We start from the raw sequence: 18,139 nt of genomic DNA, 5'->3' as shown, positions 1-18,139 counted from the left end.
ACACACAATAAGACACTTAAAAGTGGTAGCAGGTAGTTGAAGTCAATTTTAAATAGCATTAATTAATTAATCTATTTACTCAATAGGAATACATAAACATCAAACAGATTGACATTGACGAACATACAATGACCCTAAATGCGCCACCGTTAATGCAACAATTGATTTTACCACGCGGAGGCGCTTTTTTATCATTCTTTCCAAAGTCATCTTTATTTACCTGGCTAGCAATCGTCTAAGGAAGGACTCTGGTAATTTAATCATATATAAACATAAGTTTGGGGAAATAAACGGCTCCAGTGCAAATATTTTCACCACTAACTGGGGGCAGTTTCCCCCTGTGTTAAAGTTTTCAAGTGCAACTGCTAATGTAGTAACTTCATTAAACTAACTTCATATCTTATCTTCGAGCCACCACCACACTGTACTTTTCTTTTTCTAATCATCCACCTATTTCATGCATGTTACTAACGGTTGCCACATTTATCTTCCACCCTGTCCTCTAGACCAGGTTCTGTTGCTGTCACACAGGAAGTTGCTCTTCTGCTTTTGTGCTTCTGTGGTTTCTGACTTAGTTACAGAGTGTATCACACTCCCTCTCCTTCCTCTCACACACAGGCCTCTGAGTTTTACTTTGCAGAGACGTTTTCAACCAGTGCAGATAGTTGGTGAGACACAGTCTAGGTTTTATTTCTCAGTTCTGTCAGGACCTGACTGGGTTTTTTTTATCTTGTATCTAGAGATGTTAATCAGAGAGCAAACATGAGGACAACCCAACTTTTTTCTTCACTTCTTGTGTCATCTGGACAAGCAAGATTTTAGTGAGCCAGAAACTTAATGTTGATCACCTTGAAGGCCCAGGACTCTCTTTCTTGTCATTTGGAGTGATCACCTTTCGCTGTGGAACAGTCTGGTTTTTCAGGTGAATTGGTTTGTGTACAGCTTTCCTCCTGGATTACTTGTGGAGATTAGTGATGGGGAATGCGGCCGCAGGGGGCTTGGAGCTAGAGGCGGCCGAGGGCAGAGAGGCCAGGAACTCAGTTTCGGCGATGAGCGACCCCACACTGCCTTTACAGAAGAAGCAATCTTCTTCACCAAAACTTCCAATGCCCCCAGAAGAGGAGCTGGAGGAGCGCTTCAATGTGGTGCTGGTGAGTAGCTGAGGAAAACACCCTTACACATAAAAACAAACCAGATTATAGAGATCTGCACAGATTCAAGGAATTATGTAAGTTTTGGTAGCAGACCAGCTGATCGGGAAACAGATCTAGGAAACTATATAAAACAAATCAACTGAGACTTAAAGTAAGTGAAGATAACATTTATTTAGTCATGTTTACCAATATTTCCATTACTTTTTCCACTGTTTATCTCAGTTTCTTCTGAAAATTTTATAACTACTTATCAGGATTTTTGAAAGTGATCGATAATCTGTCATTTTGCTCAAATGTCCACAAATAATTCAAGGCATTTCTGAAGTGCCTGACTACAAGGCGGGTGATTAGTGCCTGCATGGGTAGCTGGCCTCAAGGGGAAGTTGAGCAACACATTTTATATGAAAGCACACAGGACCGGAAAGCAAGAGTTTCACCATTCTTTCAACAGTCCCAAAAGACCGGGGACAAAAATCCCCAATCTTCACCAGTAATACATACAGTATTTGTTTAAATCACAGAGCCGCCAGCAGAAATTCAAATTCTTATAATATAAGAAGAAACCTGTTGAGTTGGAAAAGAAGATCTGTGAAGTTAAAGATTTCACTCGGTATTAGTTATGTTGGTGTTAGCAAAGTAACACACTAATGAAACCCAAAGAACCAGAGGTTGTAAACTGAGACGTGATTATGACGAGCTGAACTCAGAAACATTGGTGTCAGAATGAAGATTATTTATTCCTGCAGTTTGCAGTGTGAGGATGCCTTCCCATGTAAACATTACAACAGGAAGAAGTGGTTTGCTTTATTCTTTATCGTTTTCTAGATTTGCTTAAAAATAGTAACGAGTAAACAACACTTCAGATGAAAAAATGAAAAGTAAATGGATTGGTATTAATCTTTCTATGCAACATATTATAGACTAGTTGTGAAAAAAGTTTCTTATTCCATATTATATTTAGTTAAGATGTTAGATTAAGTCCTCAAAATTCTACTCCCAACATCCAAATCTGCAATGGCGACACATTTGACACATTGCATCAGAAAAAAGAAACCCTAACAATATCCTGTTGTGTGAATGCAATTCTATATCAGACATGAAAGGGGAAATATCAAATTGCCAAACAGCATTACTAAATTACTATAACGATTAGTCTCCCAGGTTTCCAGATTACTAAAAGTCATGCAATGCATCTATTTTATAAAACAGACTCAACAAGAGATGTCTACATTTGATGTCTACATTTAAAGCATTCACATCGTTTCGCTTCATATATAGAGGATTTTGATCCTTGCAGCAAGAAGGTTCTGGTTTCAAATTGATGCCAAAGGTCTTCTTGCATGGAGTTCGCATGTTCTCCATAAGCATGTGTGTGTTCTGGCTTGGAACCCCGGCATCCACAGTCGAAAAACTATTAACCAATTAATTCTTGGTTAATTGGTTACTAAGCTGCTCAAAGGAGAGAGCTTCCATTGCAAGTGGTAAATGTAACTGGCAACCTGTCCGCATGCGTCCCAACTCAATGATCGCTGGAGGCAGGCACTTGTCTGGAGAATAGATAGGTGGATGGACTTGGATCGCCTTCACATCTTAACATATCTGTTTATTTACATTTTACACAGACATATGTCATAGATTAATTGAATATATTGTATTGTTTACCCCAGGAGCTGCTGCTCATGGTTTGTGCATGAGCACAACTGTAATAAGTTGTTTCATGATTATAATTGTAGAGATTATGAGTGTGTGGGTCTCACACATTTTCCTCAGGCTGGATGGGCTCAGAAAACAGTATCTGTCCTCTTACAGATTTCTTCTGCTTACTTGTCATATTTAAATGTTTCATATCATCAGACAAACGTCAGTGTTCCACAAATACACCTTGTGCAAATAGAGAACAATTTTTAAATGGCTATGCATTAAGAAGAAAGAAAACCTGTCCAAACCAATCTGGTGCTGTGTATGTGCCTCGTGAAACCAAGAATTAACTGTAAATAAGCAAATTTTTTGAAAGCTGAGCTCAGTTTCACTAGTCACACCCAGGCTTGATTGCTGTCTAGCCTGTAGAATCACTTAAACAGAGCCTGTCTGATGACACGAGGTAGTGTAAAAGTTCATAAACAGAAAGGAAAATGCTCCAAAGCCATTTCTAAGAGTTTGGTCTCTGGTGAATCACAGTGAGTGCCATTATTTACAAAAGCAGCAAACATTGGAACAGTGGTGAACCTTCATGGAACAAGTTGGCCCTCTAAAATGACTCTGAGTGAATTAACAACTCATACATGAGATTATAAAAGTCCAGAACAACATCTAAAGTACTGCAGGCCTTAGCTAAGTTCATGATTCAACAGTAAGAAAGAAACTGGGCAAAAAAAAGGCTTTATAGAAGAGTTTCAAGACAAAATTGCAAATGAACACAAAAAAACATCTCACATTTGCCAAAAACAGATTCTCAATTATCTGAAATTCTTTTAATAATCTGAGGACTTTAGAGACAAAAGTCAAACTTTCTGGAGAGTGGACTTCTTGTTACATTCTTGTTACAGCTGGTGTAAAACTAACAGCATTTTTCAAAAAGAAAAAAAACAACAACAATATGCTGACAGGGAAACATGCTGATTGCAGCGTGATGGTCTGGGACTGCTTTGCTTTCAAGATCCAGAGAATCCTGAAGGAGAATGTCCAGCCAGGACAATGATCCAAAGCACACCATGAAATCCACCTTTCCATGATTAAAAAAGAAACTTGTAGAGTGGCCTAGTCAAATTTTGGATTATACCTGCTTCAGATGCAGTGGCTGTTGATAACCTGCCTGACTTAAAACAATTCTGTTATAGATAATTTTTGCTTTCCTTAATAAATGAGAAGTGCTCCTCAAAACTTTATTTTGATAAATATAAACTTATCTGTGTGATAAACTTTGTCGTCTCACATAGTGAACCAACATGACCTGTGCTGCTTCGTGCCTGTTGCGCCCTCCCAGCACTCATATGAATGTATGACCTCACTTCCTCTTTTAGCAGAACACTTCCATTGTAAGCCTAAGATTTAATCTCTAAACAAGAAAGACATTTTTGCGCCAAGTGGGCATTTTCTTTCTTTATTAATACCAGTTTTTTCCAAACATTGACAATGTAAGTCAATGTGCGTGAGTTACATTGTCATCTGCCCTTTTTTCTTACCACAAAACCCACGAAGGGGCTCCACCCTGGCCCCGCCAAGGATGAAGCGCAGTTCTTCTGCACCAAGGCAACGGGCCATTTCCGTTTTGAACCTCTTCTTTTTTTTTTTTTTTCAAATGTGAAAAAGAAACACCAAGTTGGTGTTTGGGTGTGCATGGGGTAACTCAAAACCACACCCAGTGCTGAGTTAACTTATTTGTCTTGACAGTAAAAGCGTGCTTTAGGGGTTTTAGGTTAGATCAAAGTGCATAATCTGACTTGAAGTATTTTAAATTAAGTTAGTAATAAATACAAGATTTGTACAGGAATATATTAATTTAATTAGTACTTTGATGCTGAATTATTCACATTTATTTTTGTTTATTTTTATTTTATTTCTTCATCTTTTAAAGAGAACAACCAGTTTTTATATGAGACTTCAGTCATTGTATGAACTCCGTTGTGCCTTTTCTTAACACTAAGAACTAAACTTATGATCTAACTACAACAGCCTACATTAAAAACCTATGGAGGTGGGGTTTTTCACATCATCCATGTGATGTACAGTCACTTTCTACAGTTCTGAACCATGATAATCTAAAAGATTATGGAAAACAGAAGTAGAAAAACAAGATGTAAAAGTTTAGTTCATCTTTTATTTTCTCCAGGCAGTCGATAACACACAGCAGTTTATTATCTTAGGGCTAACTTTGACTTGGGAAAAACCAAGACAAAAATACAGTCAGATGTTGTTGGAAATATGGGCAGAAGCCAGGCTCTGCTGGCTTGTATCAATATCACCAGCTACACTTGTGTGCTCTCCTGGGATGCAGAAAGCTGCCCTGAAATATTGCAACATAAACCAAACTACGGTCAACTTTTCCAGGGTCATTTGTCCATCTTATTACAGGACAATGCAACACCTAAGTCTCACCAGACTTTCCAAAAATATGGAAAGAAAAGAGAAAGAGGGCAAAGGGAGTACATTTTTAATGTTGTTGATCTGACCTCAAGCTGATTCGCTGTAACTTATTGCCAATAAGCGGTCAGGAAGATGTAACAAAACAAAACGTCATGAGAGGTGCACAAACAGAAAAAGGCAACCTAACAGTGATGACCCAAAAACATCTGTGTAAATATTTTTTTTACGTATTTCAAGATGCATAACATGGAGAAATTGGAAGTTTTATTCCTGGATCTCCTATAGTTAAAGTATATTTTAAGCATTGTGATAAAGCAGCATTATAAAGATGTAAAACCTTCATTTTTTTTTTTTTGCTGTTTTGTTTTATCAAGCTAGTCAGTGAAAAAGACTTCTGAGGTAAATATCTGTTTATCACAAATATATTTTGGGAGATCAAGTAGCTCTTGACAACAACCCACAACTCATGCAAACAGTGAGTCATCTTTTCTCTGAACAGGTACATCCTCCTACTTCTTACTGTCATCTGATATACATCTGTTTAGACCGACATACAATTGAAGAAGCAGAAAAGAATGAAAGAATGTATAAAGGATGTTGTTGTGCCATGACAAAATATTTTCCTCCCTTAAGGATTGACTCTGTCTTTGCTTATTTCTCACCCTTTAATGTTTTAGATCAGCAGACAAATTTTAATATCAGGCAAACCGAGTAAATACAGAAAGTAGTTTCTCAATTTAATTTCAAATTATTAAAAGAAAAAAGCTACCCAAAACAACTTATGTTAAATATGATTGATCCCCTCTTAAACACATGAATTAACTCCAATTTAAAAAAAATGTTTCTGCTTCTTTAACAGCAACCAGAGAATCCAGAAATCACTTGAATAAAACCTGTCTGGCATGAAGTAGACTGAAAGACTTGAAAAAGCAACACATAATATCCCCAATCTAAAAAAAATTCAAGAACAAATGAGAAACTAAGTCATTGAAAAGGGTTACGAAGCCTTTTGTAGTCCTTTGGGATTTCAGTGAACTACAGTGAGACCCACTGTCCACAAATAGAGAAAATAAAAAAAATGTGTGAAGCTTCAGGAGTGGCCAGCCTGCCAAAATTACTTTTGCATTGACGACTCATTCAGAGTATCACAAAGGAACCCAGAACAAACATTTAAAGCACTGCAAGCCTTTTTTGCCTCAAGTTAAGGCCAGTGTTCATGATTCAACAACAACAAAAAAAAAAACAGAGTGGGCAAAAATGGTATCTAAGGAGGAGTTTCAGTTGAAAATCTCTGCTGACCAAAACCAACAGAATGACCCATCTCACATTTGCTTAAAAAAAGTATCTCGACGATCGCCAAGATATTATGGAAAGTATTCTGTAAACATACATTAAAAACGTTTTACATTTTGGAAGATGTACATCCTATAATATCTGTAAAACTTGCAAAGAGTTTGACAAAATAGTACTGATAGTCAAACATGGTAGTTTGATAGTCCGAGTCTGCTTTGCTTCTTTAGGTCCTGCACCTGAGAGAATGTCAACAAATCCAGGTGTTTAACCACACTAAGAGGTTCAAATAAAACAAAATTAAGTATCTGGAGTGGTCTAGTCAAAGCTTAGGGTTATATATATCCATTTGATATTCTGTGGCAAGACTCCAAACAGGCCATTCAAACATTACAGTTTGGTTGAATTCAAACCATCCTGCAAAGAAAAGTGGGCCAAAGTCCCTCCACAGAAATGTAAAGACTCACTGCCAGTTATTTAAAACATCTGGTATCAGTTGTTCCCTGCCAGGGTAGCAAAATTAGTTGTTAGGTTTAGGGGGAACTATTTCTTTTTTCGCATTTAGTCAAATTAGTAGCTATTAGTAGATAGCTGTTCCCTCTTTAATTAAATGAATTTTTACTCAGGCAATCTTTGTCTGATTTTAAAATTTCCTGATGATTTGAAACTATTAGTTGTAACAAAAGAGCAAACGCAAAAGAGCTCAGAAAGGGATCAAATATATATTTCTCTATCGTAATTTAATAATAATAATAATTTTCTCTTTCTCTTTCCTTCAGAGCTACATGAATTTGCCTCCCGACAAACTTAAGCTGTTGAGTCAATACGACAACGACAAGAAATGGGAATTAGTCTGCGATCAGGTGAGCGTTTTTGCTGGTGTTTCATCACTTCAAACCGCAAAAGACGTCATGACTCTGAACGGGATTGTTGCACCAGTGCCTTCACCAGGACAGAGTTGACTGAAAGTACATAAACATTTAGTGAAAAAAAAAAAATTGGTGTGGTGGTGTGCAGTGTGAAAACCCTGCAGCTCAGTTTCTGTGGTGGCAACTTATAAAGGTGTCACCATGGTAACCAAGGGTGGTTAGTGTGTTGATTTTTTTTTTTAGTCTTAGTGGTGCATGTAGGAATAGCTTCAAATGGTGCACAAATATGATTGTGCACCATTTGATGACTGTGCGTTTGTGCTCATCACCGGTTTTCTAATAAAATGCAAAGCGACATACTTATATAAAACGTTAAATCTGCTGTCTGTTTCCCACCAGGAGCGCTTCCAAGTGAAGAGCCCCCCCTCCACTTACTTGTCCAAGATAAAGAGCTTCTACCAAGATCAAGGAGGGGTGTCCCGCAGGGTCAGTGGGATGCATGACCCCCCTGAATAATAGAATTAATATCAAATTTAATCTTCAAACGTGTGTAGTGACACCACAGAACGATCTCAATTTTTTTTTCCCTTCCTTAGTCGAAGAAAAAAATTCAAGATGCCACCCAGGTCCTTAAAGCCTTGGAGATATCCCTTCGTACTAACCACATCGGGTCAGTATGCGTGATTTTTATTTCATCATTTGAAGTGAAAATGCATTTTATGCAGATTTAGGATCCCAGCTTTAATTTTCAGCTCCTCTGCATTTTTTAAGGCCGATTCAGCTTTTATTTGACTTTCTTGGGTAATGAACGGTGCATGAATGTCATACAAAGGCACAATAGTGAAGACGTTAACAAAACTGGATTTGCATTCAATACAACCATGCTATCAATCAAGAGACAAATTGGCTAAAATATATAGTGTGACCTACAACCCATACTGATGCTAAACTAAGCATGCTTCTAGTTTTACCAGCAGTTCAGGTACAACTTTTATCAGAACACATTTGGTTTCGCCATCTGATCGCTGTTGGGGTTAACTATGCTTTCATGATTACTAGCTGAACCTGCTCAACAAGAGGGTGGAGTAAAGAATATTCAGTCAGCCTAATCTGCCTCCAGTGCCTCTAAATTCAAACTAACACAAGTTATAACTTTGGAGTGTTTGGATGACTAATTCATTTTCTTTTAACAATTTTTGCGCTCCAAAGCATATCAGCGACTCCTTTTGGATTATTTTGTGTTTTTAAAGTGATAGTCTTACCTCTGCTTCTTAAATTGTCAAGTGGCACAATGTAATTTTCTGAATGGTGCTATGAAAAATAAGCTTGCCTTGGATGAGCAACAGTCTAAATCTAAAATAGATCATGTCAAGGAACGTGCAAGGAAAACGAGTGCTGTCATTCGTGATTCATAATCTGTATTTGAATGACCCATCACACATCCACATCCAAAAATAACACAGACGCATAAATGGTTCAGCAATCTGGATGAGTTATGGCAGGCATAGAGCCCTAATGTTTAGATACCAAAACTGAATGTAACACAAAACATAGATCTGTAACAAGGTGAGCAAAATTATTTATTTACAGAGGCTGCTTTTTTAATTTCCTGTAGCTACTAGCTTAAATTCTAATGCTAGTTTTTATGCAAACAAAACAATTACGTTAATATATTAACTTTTACTTCTGACCTCCATGTCAGTGCCTAAACTCAGTACATTTTGTTCGTTGTTAAAGAAACCTGGATTCTGTGCTGCGACTGGTTGAAAACTTGACAAACCCTTGCTATGCTACATTAAGCCTGTTTTCATACTTTATTTGGCAATGTAATTTATATTTTTTTCGTTCTTTAGATGGGCTCAGGAATTTCTTAATGAGCAGAACAAAGGTTTGGATGTCCTGGTGGAATACCTGTCACATGCTCAAAGTGATACTTCGTGAGTACTTAACGGAATATTTGCTACGTTCTCCGACGGCGGCAACATTTGTCACTAACAGTGAATTTTCGACATTTTGCAGATTTGACTTGGAGCCCGTGGAAAACGGTGGCACCCTGTCAGACAGACAAAAACCAGTGGAGCGGTCAATGGAAGATTTGACCAAGAGCTCCAGCGGGGGTCACTCGCATGGGATGAGCAGAGCTGCACGGGCCCTAACTGTAAGGTAAGAAGCCTGCGCCCATAAAAGATCAGTGCTATGACTGCGGTTAGAAAGAGGCCGGGTCGTCTACATAGTTCTCACCACCATGAGATGTTCATAAAGGAACTTGCAGCAAATTTAGTCACACAGATAAAACAAAATTGAATCTGTAAAGCAGAAGCCATGTGCTCTGGGGTCACCACGTTGAGACACTCAACCATTTTCTCAGAAAATGATGGGGCAGAATTTTATCTTCCTGCAAAAGCCTGCTTCACATTTTATTCTAACGTAAGTCCAACTGATGCAAGATGTCAGACGCGAAAAAAATATTATCTGAGGTCAAAGTAATATGACTGACAGCTTTCGCAGCTACAGGACTCCATTTATAGCTATTTTCCGGACGTAAACGCAAACCATTCGAAGCCATTGCGTCTTGTCTCACGGCTTTTATTTATTTAACTCGGTTTTCCTTTTCAGAATAAGCTCTACTCTGGCAAACAGGATGCATAAGAAGTCGCATTCATCCCAGCAGAGAGATGATATACATGTGTGCATCATGTGCTTAAGAGCCATCATGAACTACCAGGTAGAGTAAAATCAAACAGTCTGAACATGCAGACATGAATTGTCATCAAAATGTGTTGCAAACAGAAAACCAGGTTTTATATCTTTGGATCTGCAAAAAAATCTTAAGCTTCCTCTGACAAAGATTAAAGATTATATAATTTTGTAAAGTTAACGGTTGTTTTAAACCTTTCTTCTGTTTTCAAGTCTGGTTTTAACCTTGTAATGACTCACCCACGCTGTGTGAATGAGATCACGCTCAGCCTCAACAGCAAGAATCCCAGGTGAGTTTCTTTGTGTTTGAGTTAAACTGCCTCGCTGACCCGTCTGCACAGACACCTGACACGTCCCAATCTGCCCTGACAGGACCAAAGCTCTCGTCTTGGAGTTGCTGGCTGCCGTTTGTCTTGTCAGAGGAGGGCACGACATCATCCTCTCCGCTTTTGACAACTTTAAGGAGGTGAAATTAGTGGTTGTTTTTTTTTATTTTTTTTATTTTCTTAATGCAACCAGTATCATGTGACTTTTGCTCTTTAGTAATCCTGTTTTTGCATGCTGTGTTACTGACAACATGACACGTTGCCAGTGACACAGTCCACTTCTCATGTTGCCACATTTCTAACTGTGTGAACTTGTCATTCATGTGTTCGTAAGTTTAAACACTGATGCAGTGCAGGGTTTTAGCATATATATTTTTTATAGTTTTTTCAGATAAGAAATTCAATACATTTAGCTGATCAGAAATTCTGAAAAGATACATTTATGCCCCCAGGTGGGCAACAGTTTAACTGCATATCTAAATATTTATGGTCTTCAGGTGAGCAAAGAGAGGAACCGCTTTGAGAAGCTGATGGAGTATTTCATCAATGATGACAACAACATTGACTTCATGGTAGGACCATGGATTTACCACCTCTACTGTATGATGCTATCTAATTTTAGGCTATGAAACTTTTAGATAGTAATTTTTAATGTTTGATATGTCAAAAAAAATTAGAACAAGCCACATATTTTTCTCCTTGAGATTTATATAGCTCTTTTTTTTTTTTACTGAACCAAGTAAAACTAACTTTGGTTTAACTTCCACATTTGTCTGCAGGTGGCCTGCATGCAGTTCATAAACATTGTGGTCCATTCAGTGGAGAACATGAACTTCCGAGTTCATCTACAGTACGAGTTCACGCACCTTGGATTAGACAAATATCTGGAGGTCAGTGTTTGGGAAAACTCAGCTTAGACCTTCATATTCATCAGTAGTGCAGAACGATGCATCATTTGACAGTGTTTCATGGGTTTAAAGATGAATGAGGAGTTGCCAGAAGAGCTATAAAATGAACCTGAAGCTAGTTATTTGTCTTTAATCCTAACATGTAACTTTTTTGACCGTAATTACAGGATTGTTTTAAGGGACATAATTTCTCTTTTACTTTTCAGCTGATCTGTAAATAGTAATGACATGACGTCAAATGTTTCACACATCGACAAACATGACAGTGATTGTAGGCATTAAACATACAATAAACATATTAAACATACAATACTATTCCTATGTGTATATATAGAACATATATTACTGTATGATATATGACCTATTTTAATTTGTAATCTTCATGCATTTCTGTGCATCAGAGTCTGAAACAGACTGAAAGCGAGAAGCTGCAAGTCCAGATCCAGGCCTACTTGGACAACGTCCTGGACGTTGGCGCTCTGCTGGAGGATGCCGAGAACAGGGGAGGAGTACTGGAGCATGTGGATGAACTGCAGAATCACAACATTCAGGTGAAATATTACATCTTGTAGAATTCTTAGCTCAGTAAATCGGGGCTTAACAGCAGGGTTATTTTTCATTTTGTGCTGCAGCTGAACTCCCGGCTTGAGGAGCTGGAGACTCAGACCACAGACAGGATATCTGAACTGGAGACTCAGCTCATGCAGGCCACCAAGGAAGCTGAGCTGCTCAAAGTAAGAACTAACAACACACACACTACCAGAGAGGCAAAGAGTGCAATCGTGACCCTGATTAGCATTACAATGCATAGTACAAATCAAGGCGGGGGAACTGACAAAACAACAGAAAGAGCAAGTTCCTGTCAATATCAAGTGACGAATAATTATGATTTTCACTATTAGATGCTGCCTTGCAAGTGTGAATTTACTCAAGGAATATTTACAATTGTTTAGTTGAAAGCATTAATAAAGTGGGACTTAAAACTTCAAATGTTGGACTAATAACCATGGAAAACTATTTGAAGACAAGTTAAGACAACCTGTGTCTGCCTCCTGCAGGAAAGCCTCCGTGAGTCGTGTTCCCAGGTCAGCTCTTTGCAGCAGAGAGAACGAGAGCGGGAGCTGGACAGGGAGCGGGAGCGGGACCGGGAGCGTCGGGGCTCCTCTGTCGGTCAGTCACAGTCTGAGCTGGAGCAGAAGATCCAGGAGCTGCAGGACAAGGGGGTGATCAAACTCGGACGCACTCCGTCAGGAGGCCTCGACATCCAGGTTGTGCCTGTGAAAGTTGTTGAGTATGTCCAAAGCCCGTCCTCAGCCACTGAACCAAGCATCCAAGCCTCAGCACCAGGGGAGACTGCGACTTCTCCTCCCCGACCTCCTCCTCCATCAGATGGAAGTTCTGTTGCTCCACCTCCGCCCCCTCCTCCGCCCGGAGCAGGTCCACCACCGCCTCCTCCTCCACCTCCACTTCATGCTGCAACCCCACCACCTCCTCCTCCTCCACCTGGTGCTGGACCCCCTCCTCCTCCTCCTCCACCTGGTGGTGGACCCCCACCTCCTCCTCCTCCACCTGGTGGTGGACCCCCACCTCCTCCTGGAGCTCCAAATGCCCAATCTGGTGAGGACATTGAGACAAATGGAAAAAGTCTCACTAAAGCTCATGACTTGATTTGTGTTTGACCACTTCCTGTTTACGTTTGCTCAGGGATCAAGACCAAGAAGCCAATTCAGACCAAGTACAGGATGCCTTTGTTGAACTGGCAGGCTTTAAAACCAAACCAAGTAACTGGCACAGTGTTTAATGAGTTAGACGATGAACAGATCCTAGGGGTGAGATTACGCAACTTGCAATATATGCACTTTAAATTGATCCTGGAATAAAATAATTAATTTCCTCCGCCTAACATTCTGTCCCTACAAGGAGCTGAACATGGACGTATTTGAGGAACAGTTCAAGACAAGGGCACAGGGGAATTCTGCAGATCTATCCAAGGTTAAGAAAAAGGTGGCACAAAAGGCTCCTACCAAGACATCACTTATTGATGCAAACAAGGCCAAGAATCTAGCCATCACTCTCCGCAAGGGCGGAATGGACCCATCGGCTATCTGCACAGCCATAGAGACGTATGTCCTTCTATTGATTACTGTTTGTCATTCCCAGAATAAGTCTCTTCTTGTCCCTTTCACTCCTTCTTTGATGATAATCCATCTATTGTACAGGTACGACCAGCAGTCTCTGTCCATAGACTTCCTGGAATTACTTGAACACTTCATCCCATCAGACTTTGAGATGAAACTTCTCATAAACTATGAGAAAGAAGGCCGTCCTCTGGAGGAGCTGACTAATGAAGACCAATTCATTCTGCGTTTCGGGAAGATCGCCCGTTTAAACCAGCGAATAAACACGCTTACCTTCATGGGCAACTTCCCAGAGAGTGTCAAACGCTTGCAGCCGGTCAGTTTGTGGTTAAAGCGCCGAAGCTTCAGCTGAAATAGGCCCAAACCAAATGGACTTATGGTGTTTTCACTTCATCCACAGCAACTGAACTCCATCATTGCTGCGTCCATGTCCATCAAGTCTTCGGCTAAACTGAAAAAGATCTTAGAAGTAAGTCAAACTGGACACAAACACTTGTGTGACTTCCGTGTGCGAGATTTTGCTATTCAACTCATGCATTCTCTGTCAGATTGTTCTCGCCTTTGGTAACTACATGAACAGCAGTAAGAGAGGTGCGGCCTACGGTTTCAGGCTGCAGAGTCTTGACCTTGTAAGTAGCTTTGCTTTGCTGTAGATTTACTTGTGTGTTTGCAAAAAGCATTAAACCAGTTTTGTCACCTTTCAGCTGTTGGAGACTAAGTCCACCGACCGCTCCCAGACGCTACTTCAGTTCATCACTAATATCGTCCTTGAAAAATACCCAGACCTAGTCAACTTCCACAACGATCTTCACTTTATAGACAAAGCAGCTCTTGGTACATAGATACACCTCAATTAGGCCAACATTTTTTTAGTGTCTGAATATGTTTTAAAAATATATCCTTTTTTCTTTGCTAGTATCCCTGGACAGTATTCTCCAGGATATCCGGTCATTGGAGAGAGGAATGGAGATGACCAAGAAGGAGTTCCTGGTGCAGGACGACAGCCCGGTGTTAAAGGAATTCATCAAAACAAACAGTGAGCACCTGGAGTCTTTGATCAAAGACAGCAAGACGGCACAGGTTGGAGTTTTGTCATTATCAACCCATAATACAGCTTGTGTTATGTTTATTGTATTTACATACATTTTTGCTTATCCCTCCAGGAGGCTTATGCCTCTGTCGTGGAGTATTTTGGAGAGAATCCCAAAACCACGCAGCCTTCCATGTTTTTCCCGCTGTTTGGGCGCTTCTTAAAGGCTTATAAGGTGAGGTCTTTGTTGCATCCATTTCTACAACAGCTCATTTCATGCTAATAACCTTATCTATGTTTTTAATGCAGACGGCACTGCAAGAAATTGAGCTGAAAAAGAAAATGGAAAAGGAGAGTTCTGAGGAAAAAGAAGCACCATCTCCAAACAAGCCTGCAGCACAAAAGGTAAGAAGATCCCTTCTTATAAGTGTTGTTGACTGGAAGATTTCAGTTTTTCTCAGATTCTCTGATTTACAGCATGGATTGTCTTAAACTAAACATTTCCAGACAGAGACAGCGTTACAACAGCAGGGGGCTGCCAAGAGCACTACAGTTATCACAGAAGTTTGGCATAAAAGTAGCACATCAGTATCATTCATACACAAGAAACATTCTGTATGAGACGTATAATCCTCTGCTTAATCTGAGTTTATTCCAGCTCCGAGTCAGTTCACTTCATGTACCCACATTTCTTAACAATTTGCTACCATTTATTTTTTTTGTGTGTGTTTTCAATTGTAGCCAGAAACAAAAATGTGATACTAGTGTTAGTTAGTTTGTTTGTCACTGTAGTGAAGCATTTGTAACATATAATGGTCGTCATAATAAAAAAAAATGTAATTTCTATCAGATCTTTGATTTAATTGATTATTCTCTGGAGACTTTATATTATTTTTCATCCCACAGAAGACTACATGAAATTATAAAAACATCAAAAGTATAAAGTGATGAATTAAAATGATTGGATTAATAGAGGTTTTGATGTTACAACAGAATTTCTCTAAAACAACATTAGCTATTCAGAATAAAGCTCAAGGAAAGTAACTCCTGAGATTTTGAATGATTCAAGTTTGTTTACACTGTATGATTATACTATTTTGTACTATTTTGTTTACTAATATGTATTCTTGTGTATTATATGTATTCTTGTAGCATTAATTACACAAATGCATCCCCATAAAGTCTGAAATCACTGAAGTAAATTTGTCAGGGAAATCTTACATTTAGATTTATCGGACACTGAAACTGTTCAAGCTCCTGTTTATGTCATTTAGGTGATTATGACCGAATATGGAAGAAACCCTAATATTCAATTTCTTGGGAAATTAGATTATCATATAATAGCAATAAAAACTGGTTTTAAATACAGAGGTTTCATGCTATGAGCATGCCTACACATCATGGGCAAGACTGCTGACTTCACAGTTTTACAGCAGACGGACCGTGACATCCTGCATAAGTAGAGTAGGCAACTAAATGTCATTGCTAGAGAAGCTGGCTGTTCACAAAGCGATGCATTTAAGCATAATAGTGAAAGGTTCAGGGGAAGGAAGAGGTGTGGTAGCAAAAGCTGCGATTGAAACAGCCACCAGAAGGCTGTGCAGCAAAGACAGAGGATTGTCAAGCATTTGCTGTGCCTGGAGTCACAGCTTAAGAGCCACTGACAAGATGAAGGGCATTATTAATACAAACTGAACTGAACTCAGCAAAACAACAGGCTGACAAATCTATGCAACAAATGATTAATGCAGTAATTTATGCAAATGAGACCCAATCAAGAATCTTTTCTAGATTATAATTGTCTGAGAAACTTGAGTTTTTATTAACTGTAATCTGTAAATATGAGAATGAGCACAAATGTCTCAGATATATTACTCTGTTTGGAATCTGAATGAGTGATATTGTAATTTTGTGTAAAAAAAAAAACAAAAAAAAAACCTCAAAACACTTTCGATTATAATTTAAATGTCTTCTTTCAAGGGCCCCATGATGCCGAAGATGGATCTGATAGCAGAGTTAAAGAAGAGGCAGGTGAAATCTCCGGTACGAGAGGGAAAAGATGGTGCTCTGGAGGATATTATTACAGGTACAGGAACAAGAAACACTTTTTTTTTAACACCAAAGTGTAGGTAAAGTTCTACCCTCACAACTTGCTTGTTGTCGCTTTTCATCAGATCTGAGGACAGCACCTTACAGACGCTCAGACGGTCGTCGCCCAGCTCAGCGCCAAGAAACTTGAGTCAATTTGGCTTATTTTATGTGATTTTGATGAATATGCATGATATACACTCAAATATACAAGCAACTATATCGAGCTTTTAGGATATGATGTATGTACAATGTAACAGGAACAGCGTCAGTCATTTGCCATTGTGTATTAACTATATTTTCAGTATGACTTAGCTATGTAAATACAGAAAATGCAACATTTTTACCAATAAGTTCACCAACGTTGATTCAAGACAATCTTAACCTTTTTTACGCTCCGTCAGTGTACTTATGTGCTCTAAAATTGTAAGACTGTTAAAAAAAAAAAAATCATGACTTATTTTTAAAGTAAACGTTTTTGTAACCACTGTATTTTGTATTTGTTTTCTTTATGACCCGAGAAGTGACTCGTGTGCCTTAAAGCAGAAGGAATAAAGCAAGATCAGACTGTACAAGAGGGCTGCACTTTATTGGACACACAATCACAGCAAATTATGTACAAAAGAAGGCAGGTTCAGGTGCCTGCTGTCTTCTCACAGAAAAAAAAACAAACAAACACACATTTCTCACAGAATATCATGGCATCCACACTGATAAATTTATCTCCAGTATCAGTAGGCATTTAAATTTTTATATATCTCATATAACTGATCTATTTTCTGTAGTTATTTTTGTTCCTATGTCACACTACTCTACAAATGGGAGAACCGTAGCTGATTTCTCATGTTGTGGTGCGTTCAAGCCTTCTGATCCCTGGATGTTCAACACTCCCAGTCACTATCGTCATCACGTAACTTCACAGTAAGACTGAACATGCCCGTGTCACACATACTAAAATAATGTATTGTTTCTGTTTGTAAACCTCAAACATATATACCCACTTCTCTGACTCTTTCTTATAACTTTGAAAAAAACATGTACTGTACGTAACTTTTTTTTTTTTTTCTAAACTGCACCGTGCGTTTACTTGAGACTATACATGCATTGTTTTTGTATATACCTTTGTATCCATCATCATAGTTTATAATAAAACATTATCTTTTGGACATAATTCGGTGAACTCTCTATGACTCAACCTATTTACAAGTCAATTTTATTGATTTTTTAAATTTATTTTTGATGCCAAGATTTTTGAACATCCACACATTCAAGTAAAAATCTCAGATACATACTACAGAATGTAGATTAAGTATCAGAAAAAAAAATACAATGGCAAAATCAAAGACTTCATAGCTCTCCACATGATTCTTTAATATATCTGTCTTTTACCGTTTTAAAAGTTTAGCTTAAACGCTACTTAAAGCCACAAACTGGAGCAGAATAAGCAACATAATGTACACTTATAGTCTCTGAACCTTTTAATCCACATTCCTGCCATCTCAGTTAACATGCAAACAAAGAAGAAAAAAATTGAAAAAAACAAAAAAGAATTAAAG

The 18,139-nt window shown here is 38.6% G+C and overlaps 1 protein-coding gene across 1 annotated transcript; it reads left to right on the top strand.

Annotated features, from left to right (window-relative positions):
• The first annotated feature begins 586 nt into the window (after window positions 1-586).
• On the top strand, window positions 587-17,754 carry fmnl1a (formin-like 1a). The gene is made up of 25 exons (XM_014999248.2): window positions 587-1,151; window positions 7,307-7,390; window positions 7,796-7,882; window positions 7,993-8,066; window positions 9,250-9,333; window positions 9,416-9,559; window positions 10,013-10,121; window positions 10,307-10,383; window positions 10,466-10,559; window positions 10,917-10,991; window positions 11,199-11,309; window positions 11,729-11,878; window positions 11,960-12,061; window positions 12,386-12,944; window positions 13,032-13,156; window positions 13,248-13,450; window positions 13,547-13,781; window positions 13,866-13,934; window positions 14,014-14,094; window positions 14,170-14,299; window positions 14,382-14,545; window positions 14,629-14,730; window positions 14,805-14,900; window positions 16,476-16,581; window positions 16,670-17,754. Exons 1-25 carry the CDS (start codon window positions 975-977, stop codon window positions 16,732-16,734), a joined length of 3,303 nt encoding a protein of 1,100 aa, XP_014854734.2. The 5' UTR covers window positions 587-974; the 3' UTR covers window positions 16,735-17,754.
• The last annotated feature ends 385 nt before the right edge of the window (window positions 17,755-18,139 follow it).

This window comes from Poecilia mexicana, unplaced genomic scaffold (assembly GCF_051168715.1).
Source record: "Poecilia mexicana isolate PSO_F unplaced genomic scaffold, ASM5116871v1 scaffold_8, whole genome shotgun sequence".
Taxonomy (NCBI): domain Eukaryota; kingdom Metazoa; phylum Chordata; class Actinopteri; order Cyprinodontiformes; family Poeciliidae; genus Poecilia; species Poecilia mexicana.
The sequence above is the reverse complement of the archived record's forward strand: the minus strand, read 5'-3'. Positions and strand labels throughout refer to the sequence as shown.

What these genes read in the sequence shown, in the direction of transcription:
- fmnl1a (XM_014999248.2), top strand. Translation starts at nt 975, where the DNA reads ATGGGGAATGCGGCCGCAGGGGGCTTGGAGCTAGAGGCGGCCGAGGGC. An exon ending in CTCAACAGCAAGAATCCCAG is followed by an intron (nt 10,384 to 10,465) that starts GTGAGTTTCTTT and finishes CTGCCCTGACAG; the next exon opens with GACCAAAGCTCTCGTCTTGG. An exon ending in GTGTCAAACGCTTGCAGCCG is followed by an intron (nt 13,782 to 13,865) that starts GTCAGTTTGTGG and finishes CTTCATCCACAG; the next exon opens with CAACTGAACTCCATCATTGC.